Source organism: Rhinolophus hipposideros (genome assembly GCF_964194185.1).
Source record: "Rhinolophus hipposideros genome assembly, chromosome: 11".
Lineage (NCBI taxonomy): Eukaryota > Metazoa > Chordata > Mammalia > Chiroptera > Rhinolophidae > Rhinolophus > Rhinolophus hipposideros.
Genome location: NC_138057.1, coordinates 38,049,966 through 38,072,383, shown reverse-complemented (window position 1 = coordinate 38,072,383; position 22,418 = coordinate 38,049,966). Strand labels below are relative to the sequence as shown.

General features: G+C 35.5%; 1 protein-coding gene across 2 annotated transcripts in view; it reads left to right on the top strand.

The window, feature by feature from the left end:
* The window catches only part of ABHD17B (abhydrolase domain containing 17B, depalmitoylase), a 50,143-nt gene extending 28,647 nt beyond the window's left edge, over window positions 1-21,496 (top strand). For both annotated transcript variants that reach the window (XM_081066866.1, XM_081066865.1), the window contains 4 exons: window positions 6,898-7,367; window positions 11,121-11,300; window positions 14,172-14,379; window positions 15,206-21,496. In XM_081066866.1, coding sequence (XP_080922992.1) covers window positions 6,901-7,367; window positions 11,121-11,300; window positions 14,172-14,379; window positions 15,206-15,220 — 870 coding nt within the window. In that variant the 5' untranslated portion in view covers window positions 6,898-6,900 and the 3' untranslated portion in view covers window positions 15,221-21,496. The remainder of the gene's footprint in view (window positions 1-6,897; window positions 7,368-11,120; window positions 11,301-14,171; window positions 14,380-15,205) is intronic.
* The last annotated feature ends 922 nt before the right edge of the window (window positions 21,497-22,418 follow it).

The window sequence follows — 22,418 nt, the reverse complement described above, 5'->3', positions numbered from 1 at the left end:
ATACAAGAAGCCTAAGTAGTTGGCACAAAATATATTTGCTTTCTTTGTTAACATGTGATTTAGTAAACTATTTTGTGGGGGCTTCTTAGATGCAGAGAGTTGTTAATCTTATTAATTTACTAACTCATTCATCCAAAATATATTAGAAACACTGTTATGTGCTTGGTACTCTGCTGAGCACTCGGGGTCCAGTGGTAAGCAAGCAGATGTGATTTTGCCCCCGGGAACTTCTACACTAGTTCGCGGCACATATCATCATCGATTTATGAGCATAGACCCTGCTCTTGTTTTACTAAATTTTCCATTTTTCCCTTGAACCTCCTTTCCGCCTCCATAAACATCCACTCAGCTGTGCATGTCCCTACATATTTGTACTTGAAGATACATAACATTTATGTGTTTTTTATTTGTATTAATGGTAGCATAGATCTGTTTATTCCTTACTTTTTTCACCTAGTACTGTTTTTAAGCTCTAGCCATCAAGGGCACTACTTCTGACTGCATAATATTCCATTGTCTGTATCCAACACATTTACATTAATTTCCCCAGTAATGGAATCTGTGTTGCTTCCTACACCTTAATATAAATAATGCTGCAATGAGCACCCTAGTATGTTACCTTAAGGCTAGTGCAAGTATTTCTTTGGAGTACTTAACCCAAGCATGGGATTCTGGGTCACAGGTAGACAAAATGGCTTAATAAGCAGTTCACAAAGGTTCCCGTTTCCCCCCATTTTCACCAGTATTTGATATTACTCAGTTTTCTAATTTTCGTTTTTCTTAAAGTGTTGAAGTGATATTTCTTGCATTTCTCCAATAGTTGGTGATAGTGACCTTTCTTCATATACTTGTTAGCTTTGTTTATCCTGTAAATCACGTATTCGTATCTTTTGCCCATTTGTTCTCTTGAGTTGTCTATTTTTTGTTTTTGCAGAAGTTCCTTATATTTTAATATTAACGCTCTGACAGTTTTGAATGAAGTAATAAATCATTTTTCCCATGCATTTTTTTCACTGAATTAGAAATCCTTTATATAAACGAAGCTAAATCTACCAGTGGTTTTTATCTTTTGTGGATTTTTTTTTAAGTTACATTAATTTTTCCTTTTAGGTCTATAATCCCTCTGGTTTTATATTCTATATACTGAGAGGTAGAGATCCAACCACTTTGCCTATGTGGTAAATTTCCTAGGACCATCTTCCAGGGATCCATCCTTTCCTATTGCTTTGCAAAACCAGCTATGTCATAGGAGATTCTCATTTATCCGTAGGTCTGTTTGTAAGCTCTGTATCCTGTTACTAGATCTGTTTGTTTCTGTGCCAGCACCAGTCTGTCTTTATTACTTGTCTTTGTGCAGTCTGTCTTAATACCTGGGAGGGAAAATTTCCAACTACCCAACAAATACATGAGTACTTATGCTCTTTCTTTGCCAAGTTACCTTAGCTTTCCAAAGACTTTATTTTTTCTAACAGCTTTATTAAGGTATAATTCACATACTATGTAATCTACTCATTTAAAATGTGCCGTTCGGTGGTTTTTAATATACTGTCAATAGAATTGTGCAGCCACCACCCAAATTAATTTTAGAACATTTTTCTTATCCCCAAAAGAAACCCCATACTCTTCAGCCATTGTTTCCCAACCCTCCCAGCCACCATAGCCCTCTATTTCTGTCTGTATAAATTTGCCTAGTCTGATAATAAATGACCTTTTGTGACTGGCTTTCACCTAGCATAATTTTTTCAAGATTCATCCTTTTTGTAGCATGAATCAATACCTGTTCCTTTTCATGGTGTAGTAATATCCCATTGTATGGATATAACACTTTTGTTTGTCTATTCATCAGTTGATGGACATTTTGGTGGTTATTTTGGATATTATGAATTACACCGCTGTGAACATTTCATGTGCAAGTTTTTGTGTGGATATATATTTTCATTTCTCTTGGGTGTATACCTAGAAGTGGACTTGGCTTGATCAAATGGTAACTGTGTTTAAGTTTTTAAGGAACTGACAAGCTGTTTTACAAATTAGTTGCCACCAACAGGTTCCAATTTCTCTAGATCCTTGTCAACCCTTGATCTGACCGGTCTTTTTTAACTATAGCCATGCCAGTGGGTATGAAGTGTTGTCACTGTGCTTTTGATTTGCATTTTCCTAATGACTAATCATGTTGAGCATCTTTCAGTGTGCTTACTGGCCATTTGTATATCTTTGGATAAATGTGTATTCAGATTCTTTGTCCATTTTTTAACGTTTTTTGTTGTTGTCCTTTTTTATTACCTAAGAAATTCGTGCATTTCATCAAAGTAATTTAATTTATTGACACTTTTTTTTTGTTTTAACTATGTAGGTCTGTCTTTTTCATTCAGTGTTTTGTAATTTGCTTTTCTCTTGATTGGTCTTGTCTGAGTACTCTTTCCACAAAACAGGGGTTATGGTTCAGGCTCCAGTCACCCTACCACTTAGAATTTCCACCACTTACCAGCTACCTGACCTTTGGCAGGTTACATAACTACTCTGTGCCGGTTTCCCCTAATGGTATAATGATAGTCCCTATATATGTCCCTAATATATGAAAATTGTTTCAAACAATACCTGACACTTAGTAAGTGCTCAGTGAATGATAGTTGCTGTTGGTAGTAATGGAAGTCTTTTCTGAGATTCAGGTTTTGGTGGGTCTCTTAATTTCTCTGTTACTTTTTGTTCTCTATTGTTGATATTGGCCCTTAATTTCTTTTTTCTTATTTCTTTGTGCCTACTCTCCATTTTGAGTTTAACATACAAGCTAGACGTTTGTAATGAATAACTATACTTAAGGTGTGTCCTACAAACTACAGTTTTTATGGTGGTTATATCTGAGTCATACTTACACTCATGTTTTTCCTCCACATTTCAAGCTTATCTGAACAAGTCAAGTGACTGGTGCCCCAGTACATTTTCACTTCTTAAATACTCCTTAACTCTTTTTCCAATCCTCTCTATATTAGTATTCTCCAGAGTTTTGATTTTGGATTGTTAGGGATATGGTTTGCTACCTTTTTTTTCCCCTTCATTGCTTACTCACAGAAAAAATACATACTAACTTTTTCTTTATTTGTCATACATAGCTCAGATATCTCCTAGAATCTTCTAAGATTTATTTTCCTCCTTGCTGGACTATTTCATAGAGAGTCTTGGTTTGGTAAACTTTCTGGCATTTTTATTCATTTTATTCATATAAAATTAGACTTAAAATTATCTACATTTAACAAGATATTTCAGTGATTTCAAAGATTCATTTGTGTCCTTGCTGGACTATTTTAAAAAGGGTCTTGGTTTGGTAAAAATATCTTGTATGCCTGCAGATATTTGTATTTTATCCTCATATTAAGATGATTATCACTATGTAAAATTCTAGCTTCAAAGTTTATTTTTCTCCTTACTTTAATATTATCCCTCCAATGTGTTGCTATTGAAAAGCCACGTTCATCTGATTCTTGTTCGTTTGTGGATAATTGGTTCTTAAGTATCTATTTGGGACTCTAAGCTATTTCAATCTGAACTTTCTTTACTTATGAGAAATTTTTAGATTATCTTAATTTTCTCCTCTCTATTTTTTCCCTGGGACTCCTCTGGGACTGATAATGGTATTTCTATTTTTATCCTCCTTAAATTTATTTAATATTTTCTGTCTCTTCCCTCTCCCCCTGAAAAATTCCATATTTGGGGATTCCTCTACCTTATCTTCCAACTCACTAATGTGTTCTTCAACTGTTATTGATTCTCATACCCACCAATTTCATTCTTTAATTCAGTAGTGATTTTTTTTTTTTATATCAGGGATTCCAGTTGCATTTTTCTTTGACAGTATTTTCCACATCATCCTTAAGTATCATTCTCTTTCTCTCTTTTTACAGATTTATTGTAACTTATTTTAAATCCTTGTTTGGTACAAAAATGCTATAAATCAATTTGTTGTCTCTTTTATGGCTTTTATGTACTCTGAGATGTCTACCATTTTCCCCCCTACAATTATTCACTGCCTTATCCCTTGAATATTTTGTTGCCAAGAAATAACTAGTAAATGACATTTTTATTCAGATGAGTTTTATATAAAACAAATCGGACTTAATCTAAATTTAACAAGCTATTTCAGTGATTTTTAAATTTTTCATCAAGAATAAATTGTCCTCAGTTACTTGCTCAGCTCTGATCATACTAAAATGTAGGATTATTGGTTTTATTATGCTTTTATTATTCCCACTTACAGAAAAGGAGTTTACTTTTTAAGCAAGTCTGTGTCGCGGCTGTATACCAGGTCTATTATTATTAGGAAGGCGATAATTTGCAAGTTTTTGTTATTAAATGGACACTAGTTACCTCAGTTTGAGGTAGTGGTGGTGGAAATAATTTCTTCTGCCACCAGGAAGAAAGTCAGGTTGTCTTTTCATTGGACCAGACCCTAGCACTGCGGCTTTTCTCCTGTGTGCTTCTCACCTTTGGTGTTCAGTCATCCGGGTCTACTTCAAAATTAACTTTATTATAGTATATAAAAGTCTTCAGGAGGTAAATTATAGGAACATAGTTTAGCTATATACAGTTTACTTATTAATCAAGCTTTTAATAAGCTGTTGTGGGTCACCAGTTGATGGTATGTAAGGTATTTGGGGGCGAGAATTAACCATAGGGAGACTATTAAACAGATAGCATTGCTATATTGTACCTTCCACCTCATCTTTTTTAAAAAAAAAAAAACCTGCTTAGCTGTGTCCTTGGTCAACACATTTTTTTTTTTTTTAATTTTATTGGGTAACAATGTTTTTTCCAGGATCTTCAGCTCCAAGTCAAGTGGTTGTCCTTCAATCTAGTTGTGGAGAGCACACAGCTCAGCTCCAAGTCCAGTTGCCGTTTTCAATCTTATTAGCAGGGGGCGCAGCCCACCATCCCATGTGGGAATTGAACCAGCAACCTTGTTAAGAGCTTGCACTCCAACCAACTGAGCTAACCGGCCTCCCTACCTCATCTTTTGACCAAGTCATCTTTTTCTCTGCAACTGACCCTTTGAACCCCCTTCCCTGCCATCTTCTTCACCAGGCCCTTTATCCTGCTGACCACAATAATAAATCTATAGCTAAATTCTGTAGTAGACATTGCCAATTTATCATAGTCTTTGCTGCCAAGCCCTGGGCACGCCCTCAGAATCCTTCTCAACACAGCACTTCAGGGATCCAATTAGAGTTAGCGCTAGAGATGACACCTGGTTGTCATTTCTGTCCTGACTCTTGTTCCATCCAGTTGAAGACATTAATATATTCAAACTCTATTTGCTTTGAAGGCTGAAAAGGAATAAAGGTAGAATAACAAGTAGAGATGTTTCCCAATGTCTAAGCGACATTTTTCTACCCTTCTCTTACTCATCTTTTAAAGCCTTTTATGTCGCCCCTACCCTTTTTTCTCTCTGTGTTATTTCTGCTGCTTCTTTCTACTTAATTAGTTCACAGTAAGGACTAAACATATTTGTGTTGGGCAATACAAACTAGATTTTGATTCAGTAGTAAGTGAAAAAGGCATTCTTTTCTTTCCAAATATTTTTGCCTCTTTAGTCATTCCTGAGATGACTTCTCCTCATTTTTGGTATAATGTACATTTTTTCCTATCTTTGTATTTAAATTTTTTGGAGAAAATTTGGTGCCACCAAACCTGAAAGGTGTGTTTTGAATACCTTCTTCCTAGAACTAAAGCAAAGATCTGCTACAGCTAAAAGGAGGTAGGAATTTGAGAAAGGACAAGATAGAAGGAAATGTTGATAGGGCAAACAAGTTAATGTGAGGTTAAGATACTTGGAGAGTGGGCCCTTCCTAAGTGAGCCAGTTATATGGCCGTTACTGTATTATATGCCTTAACTATATCATTGTATTTGTTCTTCTCAACCGCACTCTGTTCAGTGTAGGCATTGGCTCCACTTAAGAAGACAATGAGGGTCAAAAAGGTAAATAATTTGCCGAAGGGATCACAGCTAGTAAGTGGTAGGTTCGGGATTCCACCTCCCTTTCTGACTACAAACCTTTGTTTCTTCCCATCTATCCATTTAGAAAATTTTACCTTTACCAAATTTTACCTTTTTTCTATAATGGACTTTATATTATAGTCTCTTTAATTTGGATAGTTATTACATACATTTTAATGTTTTATAGGTTATTTGGGCCTCTGGCACTATTGCTGAAATGATACGCTCCTAGTACAAATAGTGCTCTGAGCCCTTGGCAGTGTACCCCAGGGATGCAGGACAGTGATTGACCCTGGTGTCACGTCCTGGCTCCACCACTGCCTCACCTGGTGCAGGTTTCTTCTCTCAGACCAACATACAGGGTCGTTTTGAAAATTAAACATAAAAAAAAGAAAAAAAAAGAAAATTAAACATAGAAATATGCATAGTACACTTAGCACGGCGCCTGACAAATAGTATATGCTTTATAAGTGCTATTATTGTAGATTTACTATGTTAAATCCTGAACTTCTCCATGAGTTTGAGAATTTTCACTGAGTTACACAGAAATTACAAACTAAAGGTATTTCATACCTTCTATGTTATTTGTAGAGAAAAAAAACAAATATTACTCTCCTCTTTGGACTATTTTTCATATTTTGGTTACATGCTATAAAATATAATCACTACTGTTTGAAACATATCATATAGTATTTGAGTCTTTCACCTAGTCAGAAATATTTGCCTCATCCCAGGATTTACAGCATTTCTAGGAACATCCCAAAAATCCGTTTGGGGGGATGATGATACTTGAAATAACAATAGTAGACACTGACCACTGGTGTCTTTGTTTTAAACCTTCTATTGTATGAGAATGCAGAATTCACATTCTGTGATTAAAACGTTTTCTGTCTCCTTTTCTTTTTCAGAAGATGAATAATCTTTCATTTAGTGAGCTATGTTGCCTCTTCTGCTGTCCACCTTGTCCAGGGAAAATTGCTTCAAAATTAGCATTTTTGCCACCTGATCCAACTTATACGCTAATGTGTGACGAAAGTGGAAGCCGCTGGACTTTACACCTATCAGAACGAGCAGACTGGCAGTACTCCTCTAGAGAAAAAGATGCTATTGAGTGTTTCATGACTAGAACCAGTAAAGGCAACAGAATTGCCTGCATGTTTGTGCGTTGCTCACCCAATGCCAAATACACTTTACTCTTCTCACATGGAAATGCTGTTGATCTTGGTCAGATGAGCAGCTTTTACATAGGACTGGGATCACGGATTAATTGTAATATATTCTCATACGATTATTCTGGATATGGTGCAAGTTCTGGGAAACCAACAGAGAAGAACCTCTATGCAGACATAGAAGCTGCTTGGCTTGCTCTTAGGACAAGGTAAATAGTAGTGGGAATTATTTTCCAAAATGTTACGTATAAGAATAAAATAAAAGCTTTTTTTATAACACGTGTTTTGAAGTACTAAATAAAGATTATATTTGCCATTATATACCAATGAAGAGTTAAACTTAGATTATAATTTAAAATTTTATGTAATGACAAAAAGATTTTTAATTCAGGCCACGTGTGTGTGTGTGTGTGTGTGTGTGTGTGTGTGTGTGTGTTAGTGCATATGTGTATGTGTCATTTTCTTAAAAATTTAAGCCAGTGACAAATGTTTGGTTTTATAAACTTGTTAGAGTGTGATATAAACATGTTTATTCAAAGTTGCGACATTTAAGGAGAATAAGAGAAAACAGTGATTTAGCTAGTTAACCATTCACTTGATCTATCATTAACCGTGTAAGAGACTGAATTGTTTTTGTTAAAACCCTAAAACAGGGTTTGGATGATTTTATGTAATTACCTCCTTGAAGATGTGACTTAAAGATGCCTTGTTCAGAACTATTTTTAAAGTATTCATTCTGTAAAATGGAGATTTTTACTTTGCGTTCTGGACTCATAAAATTTGGAGAGATGATCTCAAGCGAAAATAATGTTATGATAAATCATTTTAGTAAATTCTCTTACTATGTCAGTTATTCTTTGATTATAAGGATACATTTTGGGAAATTAGAAACTGAATCGTTTCTAGTCACCAGGATACTTATACATTTTCTTGAAAAATAATGCAGTTTTGTAGATTTGACTGTTTTTTCTCATTAGACAGTTTACAATAAATAGAAATAACTTAGTACAAGTTATTTATATTATACATTGGTAAGCTGCCTGACTTACAGAGTCTTTTAGACAGAATGTAAGGTACATAAAGAAAACTTACCATTTCTAATTTAATGTTTAAATGTTAGTGGTTTCAGTTAGTGAAGAACCTCCTCAATTTTGTTAGGAGGTGTAACCTTTTTTAGAAAATGTCTTTAGAACCATTTACCCCTCCCAGATACATTATAAAATTAAGCTCTCATAGCAAAGTTCTGTATAAAGCTGATTCTTGAATCAATTGAAAAGATACGAAACCATATATCTGATGAGTAAGAAAAAAAATAGATGGTAAGTAGTATAGGTAATGGGTAAGAAGTTTGGGGAGGTGGAAGAGGGGTGCAAAATGTTAAAAATACATAAACTTAAAAACCACCTTAAATGAACCTAAGTCAAAATCTGCTTCAGATATAGAGGTCAGTCCCCTCAGGCCTACAAACAAAGAAACAAAAATGAGTGCCCAGTTGAATGTACTTACATGTAATATAGTAACTGTCAGGAAAGTGTGATAATATTTTTTTAATAACAGATGTATTGTGACATAATTTACATACCATAATTCACTCTTTTGAAGCATGACTTAGGTGAATTCGTGTAGTTTTTGAGGATGCTACGTTAAAGCAGATAGCCTTCATTAATAGTACTTCTAAGTAACACAAAAGGATAACTTCATTCACGTAAAACATATAGTTCAGTGTTGTATGTTTATATAAACACCCTTGTAAATGGTCAGCTTAATTGTTTTTTCTTTTTTAATCTTGCCAGCTATCAATTTGAAGGAAACATTCTGAAATGATTTCTATTCTTGGTTAATTAATCTTTTTATACACACTTGATCAGTATGAATGAGGAAAAAGGACAGAATAGAAAATTCCTAAGTAGTCTCACATACCAGTTTAGTTGGCATGGAATTTCACATTTATATTTTTTGTCATGTTGAACCCTAAATGTGGTTGGAAGAGATAGTAAGTGTAGGTAGTCTTCGGAGATAGATTTAACTTCTCTGAGCCTGTTTCCTCATCTGATTAATGAAGAAGTTAAGTTAAATGATCTCTAAGATCCTTTCCAGTTCTGGAATTCTATCATCTAATAAAATGTATATAATCAGAATTCATGCCTTTTAGTTCCTTTATTTGATTAAAGCTAAACAGTTTGGGCTTAAATAACCAGGAGGGGAAAAATAAATAATGAATTTAAGTAATTATTATTTGAATGGTCTTATTTTCTAAATAAACTCTAATAATCCCAGTTTCTGAACTTCTGATCGATCAACAGAAAATACGGGACCAATATTCACTGTACAGCCTTACCCTACAGTCTTTGACATCATTGTCTGCACTATAATGGAAACAGCACTGGACTGAGAGTCAGGATACCTGGGTTCTAATTATAGGGCTGTCACTGACTTTGACTTTGACCATGTGCTCAGTAAGTAGCTGAACTAGATTAGACGGTCTGTACAGCCCTTTCTGACTTGCACTTCTCTGAAACCCCGTTACTGCCTTGAGTCCCCTGAGGCTCAGTCGGCAGCTGCCTCTGCGCGCTGCAGCCTGGCCGCTGCTAGCCTTAGCCTAAACTCCACAGTTGCCACCAGCAGTGCTGCTGTTCCGCTAACAGCAGCTGTGTAACCTCGGCACTTACACTGATGCCGCAAGGGTTCCTTTTCCTCATTTTTGTATTCCTGTACAGCTAGGCCTATTTAAAGAAAAAGCTTTCTGAGTTGACTTCCATTTAAGAGTCAGTCTGAAGTAGATGGAACCCAGACTCCGGGACATAGCCAAGTGCTTGATTGGGAGATACTATGGGGAGGTATGTCACCACTTGGGTAGTTCCAGTGGTCCTGTGCCCCTGGAAGGGGCCATGGAGAACACATGGGGTTTATCTTGCTTTTTCCTGGTAAATGTTCAGATAATTGGGAAAGCTCTTTTACCTTGTCAAAAGATTAGCAGCTGTTGTGCAAATGGCCCTTAGCAGCCAAAAGTAACTGCGGTCAGACTTCTAAGTAGAGAGGCATGTTTGATGTCACTCTAACCCTTAACCCCACATTCATTAGCTTCTGTCGCATCTCACTTAAACTTGCAGTTGGGGCAGTTTCCAGCTGGGGCAATTATACTGTAGGCAAGTAACAGTGCCTGGAACATAGTATGTATGCAATATTATTGAGTCAGTGAGTTTAAGTTTAAATCCGAGGCCTCTCTAAAGGGAGTAAAGCAGTACTCTGGAGATTTTAGCATGAAGTCTGTTCATAATTAACTGAACGATTTGGCATTTGGCATTCTCATTCATCTGTTTATCTTTTTAATCATCAGTCCATTTCTATGTTAAGTAAAGGCAAATTTCAATAAATAACAGTAATTTGCTCTTGCCTAATATGATGCATATATTTTATTCATTCCATACTGTAACTATGTCACATTTTCATCACTATAATCAACTTCAGAAAATAAAATAAGCCACTTTTGATATCTAGGGAAATAAAAAATGTTGTTACATTAAGTGGAAAATAAACACTACATATCCATTAAATTGCAATTCATTAAAATATTAGCGATATATGTCCAAATTTAGTCAACAATGTGAACTACTATACGAATATAGTAATATGAATATGAATAAACAATATGAATAACTATGAATTAATAACACTGAACTCCACAAATGGTTTAATCCATTTTTAAGATTGAAATTTTAAAAGACCTCAGCAATTATTTTTCCAAAAGATGAAACTGAAACAAATGAAATAAGCTAAAAGAGTAGATCTTACTACAGCATTAAAATATGATAGTGATGTCTAGCAAACTTAAATTTTCAATATAAATTTGTTGATATTATCTCATTCTAAATCATTGTTATAAAATTAAGTCCTTAGGAATGATTGCACATTTCATACCAGTCCAACTCTTCTTTTCTTTTTTTAACTCCTGGACTTTGTAGATATGGCATTCGCCCTGAAAATGTGATAATCTATGGCCAAAGTATAGGGACAGTACCATCTGTGGACCTGGCTGCTCGATACGAGAGCGCTGCTGTGATTCTTCATTCTCCTCTGACCTCGGGAATGCGAGTTGCTTTTCCTGATACCAAGAAGACCTACTGTTTTGATGCATTCCCAAAGTAAGTGTCAATGTTCAAAATACTTGAATTCAAAGAAACTTTTGAGGGAATTTTATTCCGTCGGTTGAGGTATTCGTGATACAACTCATTCAGCCATGAGCTTCTGTTTTACATATACTATAGACATTGTGAAAAATTCGCTTGTGAAGAAGGTGGTGGCAGGACACCAGTCAGGAGGCTGAGATGTTTGAGCAATAGTGATCTGGGTGAAGAGGGCTGAGGGCCTTTTACCCAAGAGAGCGGCCGGTGCTAGTACTAGAGGCGAGAGTAAATTTGAGAAATGCAATTGACAGAACTAAATGGCAGACTAGATGTAGGGTGCTAACAAGGGAACGTGAATATAAGTCCCGGGTGGCTGATGTAGGCTGCTAATGGATGATAGCGCCATTCAGTGAGGTACATGATGCTGGAGGAAAGAAACAAGTGGAGGGAAAATGAGACATGGGCGCATAAAAATGAGTGGATGATTTCTAATGATACCTGACTGACAGAAGTGAAATGCAAAAAAGTTGAGTCTTAAATGAACTAGAATAAGTTGCTGCCACAAAGTCTGCAAACATGCAGTGTTAGGCAAATTTGCAAAAAAGGCTGTTTCTCCTGCTGCTTCTGAAGACAGGATGGTTGTTCCCACCAGCTCCTCTTCATAGTTGGAGAAAATCGATGGCCTATTTTTCTCAAAGGGAAATGGCAAGAGGTGAGAAGCTGGCAAATTTCAGTTTTCTTTCCCTAGTAGGCAACAATACAAAGGATTTTTTGTATTGTTGATAATAGATGGATGGATGGATTAGATTAGATTAGATAGATAGATAGATAGATAGATAGATAGATAGATGATTGATAGATAGATAGATAGATAGATAGATAGATAGATAGATAGATAGATTTGATTAGATAGATTCGATTAGATTCGGTTAGATAGAACAGCAAGCGTCATTTCCAAAACAAATTTTTTTCATCATGAGCCAGTAAGGGTTCACTTTGTAGGGAAGCTTATGGAAGTACATGATCTTATCACCAGAACAAGCTGTGTGTGTATGCGGGGGGACTTTTAGTTTTTACACTTGGGGTTGGTTTTGGTTTTAGATAACGGTAGATTGGAAGGTATGTGCGTTATACTGCCTCTGTCTAGCTGAATAGTAGGGACGATGTGGAGGTATTTGGGGTACTGCTGTCGCCATAAAACACATCTCTGTCTAGCTCCCTCTTTCATTCTTAGACCAACAGAGAGGACAGCACTAACAGTAAACTGTTTGAAAAAGACATTTCTTTTTATTGTTTGTTCTAATTCCTTTCCTATTGAGCATTTGACAACAAATAATATACCCAAACATTTTTCCTTATCAAATGCAGTCTTGAATTACTTCATTGATGATTTGTCTCCTTTTCAAGATTCTATCCTCATTTTATAGTTAAAATACTTTCTCTCTCTCTCTCTCTCTCTCTCTCTCTCTCTCTCTCTCTCTCTCGGGATTTTTTAAAAGAGTTATTTGTTTGTAAGATTTCTTAAATCTCTGTAGTTTATATTTCCTTTGAGTTGCCTTTTTTTATTCTGATTGTTTTGATCTCTGTCCTTTTTTGTTGTGTGTATGTATGTATTTATTTATTTTTAATAAATTTTATTGGGGAATATTGGGGGACACTGTTTTTCCAGGGCCCATCAGCTCCAAGTACAATCGTCGTTTTTCAGTCTTTAGTTGCAGGGGACGCAGCCCACCATCCCATGTGGGAACTGAACCAGCAACCCAGTTGTTCAGAGCTTGCACTCTAACCAACTGAGCCATCCAGCCGCCCCTGTCTTATATTTAAAGTGTTCTCTTCTGATGTCTGATAATTTTTGGTTGTCTGCTGATAGTAAGGGTGAGGGACTAAAGTGCTGATCTGAAGCAGATGATTGAGGCTTTTGGGCTGTGAGCTCTAGAATGATCTATTCAAGCCAGTTAGTTGGGGATCCCCACCCCACTCCCACGTCAATGTTTATATATCTTTCCTCTTAAAGTGGCTGCAGTCTCCAAAGAAGACTTTCTGAAACTCCCCTTGGTCGCTGAAGGCCTGGCTGCCGGCATTCTGGAATCCCAGTGGGGGAAAAGGTTCACAGCAACCTGCATGCGAATGTCTGCTTAGTCTTTGATGAATCTGCCCTAAACTGTGTCTGCCAATCCCATAGTCCATAAATCGGCCAGTTTGGGGTAGAGAGCAATTACCCAGCTGCCAAAAGAAGGGGAAAGAACCTGAGGGAGAGGGACCTAAACTATTATTTAAACAAACTTTAAACAAATTCTAAGGTTTCAATCACCCCCTTCATCCTGCTGTCATTTCCTAGCCTTCTGGGGTGTTCCGTGGTGTAAATTGGATTGGGTCTTCACTTTACCTTCTGTCTTCTTAAAATTGTGTTTTCTCCTATCTGTTTTTCAGCTCCAAGATTTTATATTTTACTACATTCACTCTATTTTTGTGAGTTAGTACCCTAAAACAAAAATATTAAAACATTTTGCTGTCATATGAGTGCAGAGAAGTATGAAGTTAAGCACCTATTTGAAATGGTCCTTAGTTTCCTCCTCTCCTTGCCATCTAAGTTTCTCTGTGTGAAACATCAACATTGTAGAAAGTTGGAGTAGGGTGATGGTAACACCATTGAGTGATTGATTCCCTCAAAACAGGTACATGAAGTTAACTTCCTCAGATAGGCTTAAGGTAGAGTATGTAAAGGTGACTTTTGAATCTTATTTGAAATCCAAGGGGTATCCATGCCTCATGACTCGATTCAGATTGTTCTATGTTTAAATTCTCTCTCTGACATAGCACACGAAAATTTGTTTCGTGTTCCTTTTCATAGTTAATTCATTGATTTCTACCCCTCCTCTTTTCCTACAGCATTGACAAAATCTCTAAGATAACCTCTCCAGTATTAATAATTCATGGGACTGAAGATGAAGTCATTGACTTTTCTCATGGCCTCGCGTTGTTTGAGCGCTGCCAAAGACCCGTGGAGCCTCTGTGGGTTGAAGGGGCAGGTCACAATGACGTGGAACTTTACGGACAGTACCTTGAAAGGTTGAAACAGTTTGTGTCTCAGGAACTGGTAAATTTGTAAAATATTCTGTAAATTTGCATACCGGGTTTTCTTTTGCTGAACTGCACTCTTTGGTAAATAACATAAAGCCTGAAGGTTTTGTTTACAAATCAGGTCAGTTGCCTTCATAAATGTACAGGTAATGATTTGTTAACAGACTTAATGAAGGTTTTAATTACCAGAACTAGAACTGGAAATAACAGTATCATGCAGTCAGGCTGTGTAATTTATATTTTTTCTGTGAATTTTTTTTTAAACATCAAGATGAGTACTGTATGGAATTTTAATTCTGTAAAATCAGATGCTGTAAAAGTATTGCCAAATGCTTTTGCATATGAGAAACAAATTTATAAATATTTTTAAAACATCTCAATGTACTAAATATCCTGGTATACAAATGTAATATTCTTTCGATAAAAGGCTGTATATCTAAAATAATTCAAGTACTCATAATAGAATAAACTGTAAGAAAACACACAAGTTCACTAAAGATGACCTAAACCCTGTTGTACAGGGATAGAGGTTTAAATGGTGATTTTATTGTAAAATACATTGAATTTTCTGTATTTCCTGGTTATCATACATTTTCTCCTTTACAAAAAAATGATGTAAGTCTTAATTTTTATGCTATCTGTTAATTTACCAACTAGTTACCTTGTAAATGAGAAGTCATAATAGCACTGAATTTTAACTAGTTTTGATTTATAAGTTTGGTACTGTGAGGCAACTACTTAAAATTTTTATTTTAGTTATTTAAAAGGCATTTAGAGCTTCAAGAATGATTTTGTATGCAATGTTTTAAATTTTGACTAATCTCGTACAATTATAATTGCAGTACTCTTCGATATAAGACAACCTGAAAGTCCATTACACGTTCTTCAAGACCACAAACAGACTGGCTTTGGTCCCTTTCCACTTTGGCTTTTTTTAAGAATAGGACCTATTGTTTTGGATTACTATCTGAGAAATTCATGGATTCACTCCTGGATGCAGGAACTAAGAAAACATTTAATTCATAACTTTTATAATAACCAATGTAGTAAAAAATAAAGTTCACACACAAAACTAAGTTGCCTTTCCTTGAATGAATCTTGCCTGAATAAAACAAAGAAAGAAAAATAAAAATTAAATTAACGGTATGTAGTCTAATTTGTAAATGAATGAATATTGAAATAATACACACTGTGGATATATTTTAAGGCCTTATGTAGTTTTAATTGTTCTGCTTGTTCTGTGGTTATGTCTAAGACTATAGTATATGATTCTCTTCAAAGTATATCAAGTATTGTGAATGCTTCGGTTCAGATGTGTCAAACTAACAGTAAAACAACAAATATACCACTCAGCCGTGCTTGCTTGCCTTCTTCCATGCTCCCCACATCCTACTATAAAGAGTGAAAAAAGATAACATTCATCTTAATAGAACATATTTCTGTAGTTTTCTTAATTTATCATCAGTTCTTTCTTTTAGAGAGGTTTTTCCTTCTCAAGATTGTCTTGGAGCCTATATGATTCCTTCCATGTACAACATAAGCCCCAGAATTTAGCTAAGTATTTTATTTGATTACCTGGGGAAATCAAAATATTGATCATACTAATTCCATATTCACTCAACAAATATTTATTGAATGTCTAAATCGTGCAAAAACTCAATGCCAGATAAAGATAGGCATTGACCAAATCCTCAGACTTCACAGCTAAGGAGACAGATACCTCATTGCACAGGTATTACTATTGGGTAAGGGCTGAAGGAGATTAGTAGGGTGTTATTATAGGTAAAAGGTACTCCTGGGAGAAGAGCATGGGGAGAAGGGCAAGGAAGAGTCCCGTGAAGAAGTAGTATTTGAACTGAGCTTTGAAAGATGACTAAAAAATGACAAAACCTGGGTGGCCCCAGGAAAAACATTCCTGGCCGAGGGGAACAGTATATGGAAGCATAGAGGAAGGATGATACATTTGAAATAGAGTAGACTAGCTACAGGTCAAGGGGAAAGGATAGCATAGCCATGAGGCTAGCCAGCTAGCTAGCAACACAATCATATATGGTATCATAAGCCCTGATCACTGTCCTGGAAACAATAGAAAGCCATTGATTGAAACAGGAAACTGCATGTGTCAAGAGTTTGCAGACAAAATGAATCTGTAGATTTTAGCTTGCTACAAATAACATGTAAGCCAACTGTTTAAAAACTGATATAATCTTAGGGTGTGGAAAAATTCATCATGGAAGAATAATTTATATATACCAGGGGCGCCAAAAAAAATGTACACAAGTGGACACTTTGGCCAACGTTGCTCAAGCAGTAGTTCACCGTAGTCAGAAGATGGTCACCACTCTGAACACCTCTTGTCGTTGCAGAAGTCAAATGTGACTTGTATTCATCTTTTGTTATCAGTATATATTGAATACTACAATTTTAATAGCTTTTTCCTTTCTTAACGTGTATACATTTTTTTGGCACCATCTGTATATATAAAGTGCTGGTCAAACCACATTTGCAATGTTAATTTCATTTCAGGATGCAGTGAAAGGATATTCACGAATGAGAACAAATCCTGGGGAGTTTTACAAGTTAAAGTCCCATAAACTGAAACCTAAAAACTGAAGAATTACTTTACTAAGGGATGCTAGCTGTCTTCAAATATTTGAGAAGCATGTACAATTTATTCTTTTGACTCTCAAAGTAGAATGAAGTGAAAATTGCACAATGACAGGTAAGAGCTCAGTGTAAGAAAGGACTTTATGGTTATTTGTCCAACAAGGAAAGCAATGCCCTCCGAAGGATTAATGACTGGAGCAGAGCAGAAGTTGAATTGACATTTGTCACAAGGCTACAGAAGAAATTTCAGATTAAAATGAGAAGTTGAACTAGATGGACCATGTATAAGACCCCTTTAAGATTTTATATTAAAAGATTATATTTCATTAGATTTCTTCTATGGACTCCGCATCACTTGCCCTGTGGCATTAGAAGATAGTATTATGCAGAAGAATTGAATGGGCAATCAGACCTGGGCTCTTCTCAACTGACACAATTAGCTCTGACGTTGGCAGGTTACTTCTCTGGACCACCATTTTCTTCACTAGAAAAGATGGAACTGATTGATTAACATAATCCCCTACTTTGCTAATGTAAAATGAAAATCTCTCAGCCCCACTCATATCATTTTTTCAACCCTGGCTAGAGTAGACCCAGATAACTTATTTTGATATTTGCTTCTTGTGCATACCAAACATGGTGTAATTTGGATGGTAACACTAGTCCTGAGAAAATGGTCAGCAGTATACATTTATTCCTGCCATCTTACAAGTACAAAAGCAGAATAAGAACTTTAATGAATTCATTTATCATCTTCACACTTTTCCAGATTTCTAACTTACTCAAGTTTACCAGTTCTATCTCACCCAAGAATATATATCGCAGTCATTTTTTCTCTTGATTTCTGTGCATATATTGGTGTTGCTAATTTTAAGAAAGCTTAATAAAAATGAATTTTTAAAATTATAAAATTACATTGTCATGTAAATAGGGTATTTGTAGTGTGTTTAGACATTTCATATGACAAAAGTAACTTTTCAACAACAGGTATTATGGTAAGCCAGATAAACTCATAAATCTTAAAACTTTAGATATGATAATAGCCTAATCCTTTTATTTGTGAGGAAACTCGAAGTGACTTTGCCAGTCTACAATCTAATTGTCAACAGTTGTACTGTCTCCTCTTCACCAAATTTATCTGGACTAATATACCAAAGATCCTTTTGAACTATAATACAGTGTAAGCTTTTTTGCTCTCCAATGTTCATAATTTTATTTAGCTCCTAGATTTCTCCTTATCAGCTGGTTATTCATTGAATGATAGATTGGTATGTTGTGCCTTTCACATTTCTCAAAATTAATGACTTGTATATTTAACACTAATTCATTTTACTAGACTCAGTAACAGCTATTTGGTTGTGTTAAAACCTAGTGAAAATAGTAACTATAGTCAAACAAGTGTTTACTTCAACAGCACATTTACTATAAATCATATAACATGCCAGGAATAAGCAGTTAGATTGAATAAAGTACCAAAGCAGTTACTACTAATTGGTGATGGATGGGGCTTTTTGGTTTATTCTTTGGTTTAAAACAGGCAATCTATTCAAATACTGTGATAATACTGTGCATCCTAATAATAATGTACGCCCCAAATGTCTTGTAACCAAAAAGAGAACTATTCATACGATACTTGGAATTGTGTTTTGAGTTAAATTCACAGAATGGAGAGAGAAGACATTTGTCTATTACATTTCTAAATGGATTGTGCCTCTGAATAGTTGAATGAGTAATACTAAGGAAGGAAGTAAATATCTTTAGCCTAGAAACGACCCACTTGACATTAGAGTTAAAAAAAAAAAAAGGAAGAATAGTCTTCATAAATGTCTGTGAGCTAAAAGGTGTTGAACTCTTCCTTTCATAAGAAGCCAGAGGGACTTGAAATTATTTTACTCCATGTCCCCTTGTAGGCCATGTACTGACTTTCGTAATACTATTATAACATCTATAGAAAAGTTTTAATGTGTATTTTAAGAAATGAGATCCTTGTATTAGAAAAATAGGGGGAAATGCTTTTTTGAATCTGATTTTATCTGCTGATAAAATTCAAACTTCAGTTTTCATACTACCATTGTACTAATTCAGAGTTGAATTTTTTTTCCCCAAAAATTACTGCTTAAGGCAGTATATTGAATTGAAGAGGTAAGAAGGATAGCAGGTAGGTTTATGGATATAGGGGCATCTGAGTCAAAAATTTTAAATGTACTATTCTTTTCCAAATTACTTGCAAAGTATGGTGGATTCATAGACTATAAATCAAAACTTCTCATTAGCATTTTACATTATAACTCTTACTCAGATGCTACTTGTATGTATAAACAATTTCAAATTATGTAAATACAAGTTTAAAACCAGTGAAATCCGAAGCTATCTATTATATATTACTTTACCAAAGTTCAAGATTTTGCTTTTTTTTTCTTTGTAGTTTTTTTGAGTCTGGAAGTCTGAGTTCCAAGCCTTCTAGGTCCACCGCTAGAAGATAGAGTGGGCAGAAGGGAGAGATACAAGAAAATAACATAACCCTGAATACATATCATTATCAAGAATGATAATTAAGTTTGCTAAAGTATCCAATGTAATACCAAGTCAAAAAAGAAAGATATAAATGCTTACACCTCCATGAAACAATGTGACTGCCTATGGAATGAAACCAGGAAGGAATAAATACAATAAAAAATGATTGTGTCGAGGTAGGATTATGGGTGAGGTTTTTCCTTTTCTGAGATATCTTTTCTGTTATGTTAATTTTTCTTAAAAAAGAGAGAGAAACCTGGTTCTTAACTTTCACTGTCAGAAACTGGTTCCTAAGTCCAGGTTTCTGAAATCAGGATTCCATTACAGACCAAGGAGAAGTAACACATTTTTAGCCTGGCTGTCAGAGCAGCACAAAAAAAGTAGCAAAAAGAAAAGGGGATTCCTTATATTGGTGATGTTGAATTTTTGGGTTTTGTTTTTTGGGTTTTTTTGACAGGGAATGTAATGAATTGTATAATATCTGAGACTCTCATTGTCAAGTCTAATGAAAGTATTTTCTAGACAATGCCTACATATTACCTCTTAATGTTACAAACCCAGCAATGCATTGTTATTAGTTTACCATCTATAGTCATTTCCTCAGCCCACTACAGCTTTGCACACATTTACCTCATTTGTGCTGTTGGCAAATATATTACATTTCTATATGTTAGAGGCCCAAATACATATACATGTGTACACATTTTTTTAATGAAAATGCATTTTAAATCAGTTAAGAAAATATACATTTATGTTACATAATTACCTTCACTTTTGTTCTTGCGAATTTCTGTTACTGTCTGGGATCACTTGCTTTCAACCTGAAGAACTTCCTTTCTTATTTCCTGTAAGATGAATTGGCTAGCAACAAATTCTTTTTTTTTTTTTTTAAAGATAGCTTTGCGGGATATAGGATTCGTGGTTGACAGTATTTTTATTTGATATGCTTTTCCACTGCCTTCTGGCTTCCATTGGGCTCACTTGTAAGTGACAGATTATTTTTCTGTAGCTTTTTTCAAGATTTTCTCCCTGTCTGTGACTTGAAGCTTTTTAACTATGATGTTTCTATTTGTGGGTCTCTTTGCATTTATCCTTGGAGTTCATGGAGTATTCGTGATGTGTAGGTTATTGTTTTTCTATAGATTTGGGAAACTTTTTGCCATTCTTCAAACATTTTTTTTTTCTTTTTCTCCTCTCTGTTACTCTCAGTTCAAGGGCTACAAGGATTACAGAATTAGTCATCTGCTCTTATGTTAATAGTCCCCAGGCTGCTTTACCTTTTAGGTTCTTATGTTTGCTTTATAATTGCTCAGTTGTCCTTTCACACTGTTAACTGTCACTACTTGCTACTGTGAGCTGCTTTCTCCTGCCTATCTTGCTGTTTCTGTTTCCGCTCAGATGATCTAGCAAACAGGTAACTGAACTCATTAAATTATGTCTAAATTAAGACCATAATGGCTCTGCATAAGGCCCTGAAAGTTACATAAGTTATAGCCAGATAGACAAGAGCAAGGCTACCCACCCCAAGGTAAGTAAGCATTAGTTATTGGCTGCTCAAGAGGCTGGCTTCTGTCTAGAAGATTTGGATTTCTACGGTTGGCTCCTAGGAGCCAGCTTCTCTGGAAAATGTTACTGCTATAGTCTTCTAAAAAAGTCATGTATTTTCAAGAAACAGCAACATACCATCTCCAACTTTTGCCAGTGTTGAAACAGTAGCTTCTAAATGACACCACCAATCTAAGAAACAGAGGGAACATAGGAAATGACGGTATGCATCAATTGGCCTTGAGTTTAGCACTATTTAATAGCCATCATTGACCAAGATGATGGAATTGCAAGTGTTCTCTTTAGAATCCTCGAGACAAAAAGTTGAGCAGTTGCAAACATTAGGGGATATGGAATAGAATTTAGCAAATATGCATAATCAGGATAAAGGCACGGTAGGTAAAAATACAGCCCAAACACCCTGTCAATTAAGGAACATTTTGCAATTCATGAGCTACCTGGAGCATAACATTAAAAAAAAACAAAAAAAAAAACAAGAACTGGGTTAATAGTTAATTTGAATATGAGTAAAGAGTGTAAAATAGTTAATTTGAAATGAGTAAAAACTGTTTTTTGGTTTTTTTAATCTTGTATTTATTTCAAGAGTGTTTTTCCAGGAGCTCCAAGTCAAATAGTTGTTTTCAATCCAGTTGTGGAGGGCCCGTTCGGGGGTTCCGCCGGCAATCTTGTTGTTAAGAGAACTGTGCTCTCACCAATTGAGCTAACTGGCTGCCCCAGTGGAATTTTGAAATGTTGGAAACAGCTGTAATGGTGGGAGTATGAGAAGGAGTTAGTCTTGTCTCTTCAACAGTTTTAAGCCCTTATTTTGGCCACATTGGTCTCTGTATTTTTGTGCTTCAAAGCCTAAGAGAAGTAAGCAAAACATAATGATAAAGAATGTAAAAGGACACATAAGGAAAGCCTAACAATAGCTTTTATGTCTGTACCAGTGTTTTGGATCCTTCCCAATGTTTCCCAGAAGTCATCTACTCAAAGCCCCACTCCAGGAAGACTTGGAGTGAAACGAGACATACTGGACTGTCTATATCCCTTTTAATTCTACCAGTTCTAGGTAGTTCTCTAAACATACTGTCATGCAGAGTACTGCAAAGAAAGAAGATCCCCAGAGACAGGCCTTCCACATTACAGATCTACCCTCCAAGAAGCTATCTGTTACCTAATCACTGTTAGATTGAAAATTTCTGAAGGACAGAGAATGCATTTCTCCTATTCGCACAGCTGACCCTTGAACAAGAGGAAGAGTAGGGACGTTGTTCCCCTGTTCAGTCAAAAATTCCAGCATAATTTTTGACACCCCACAAATTAACTACAGCAGTCCTTCACATCCTCGGATTTAACCAACTGAGCATCAAAAACAGTATTTTTAAC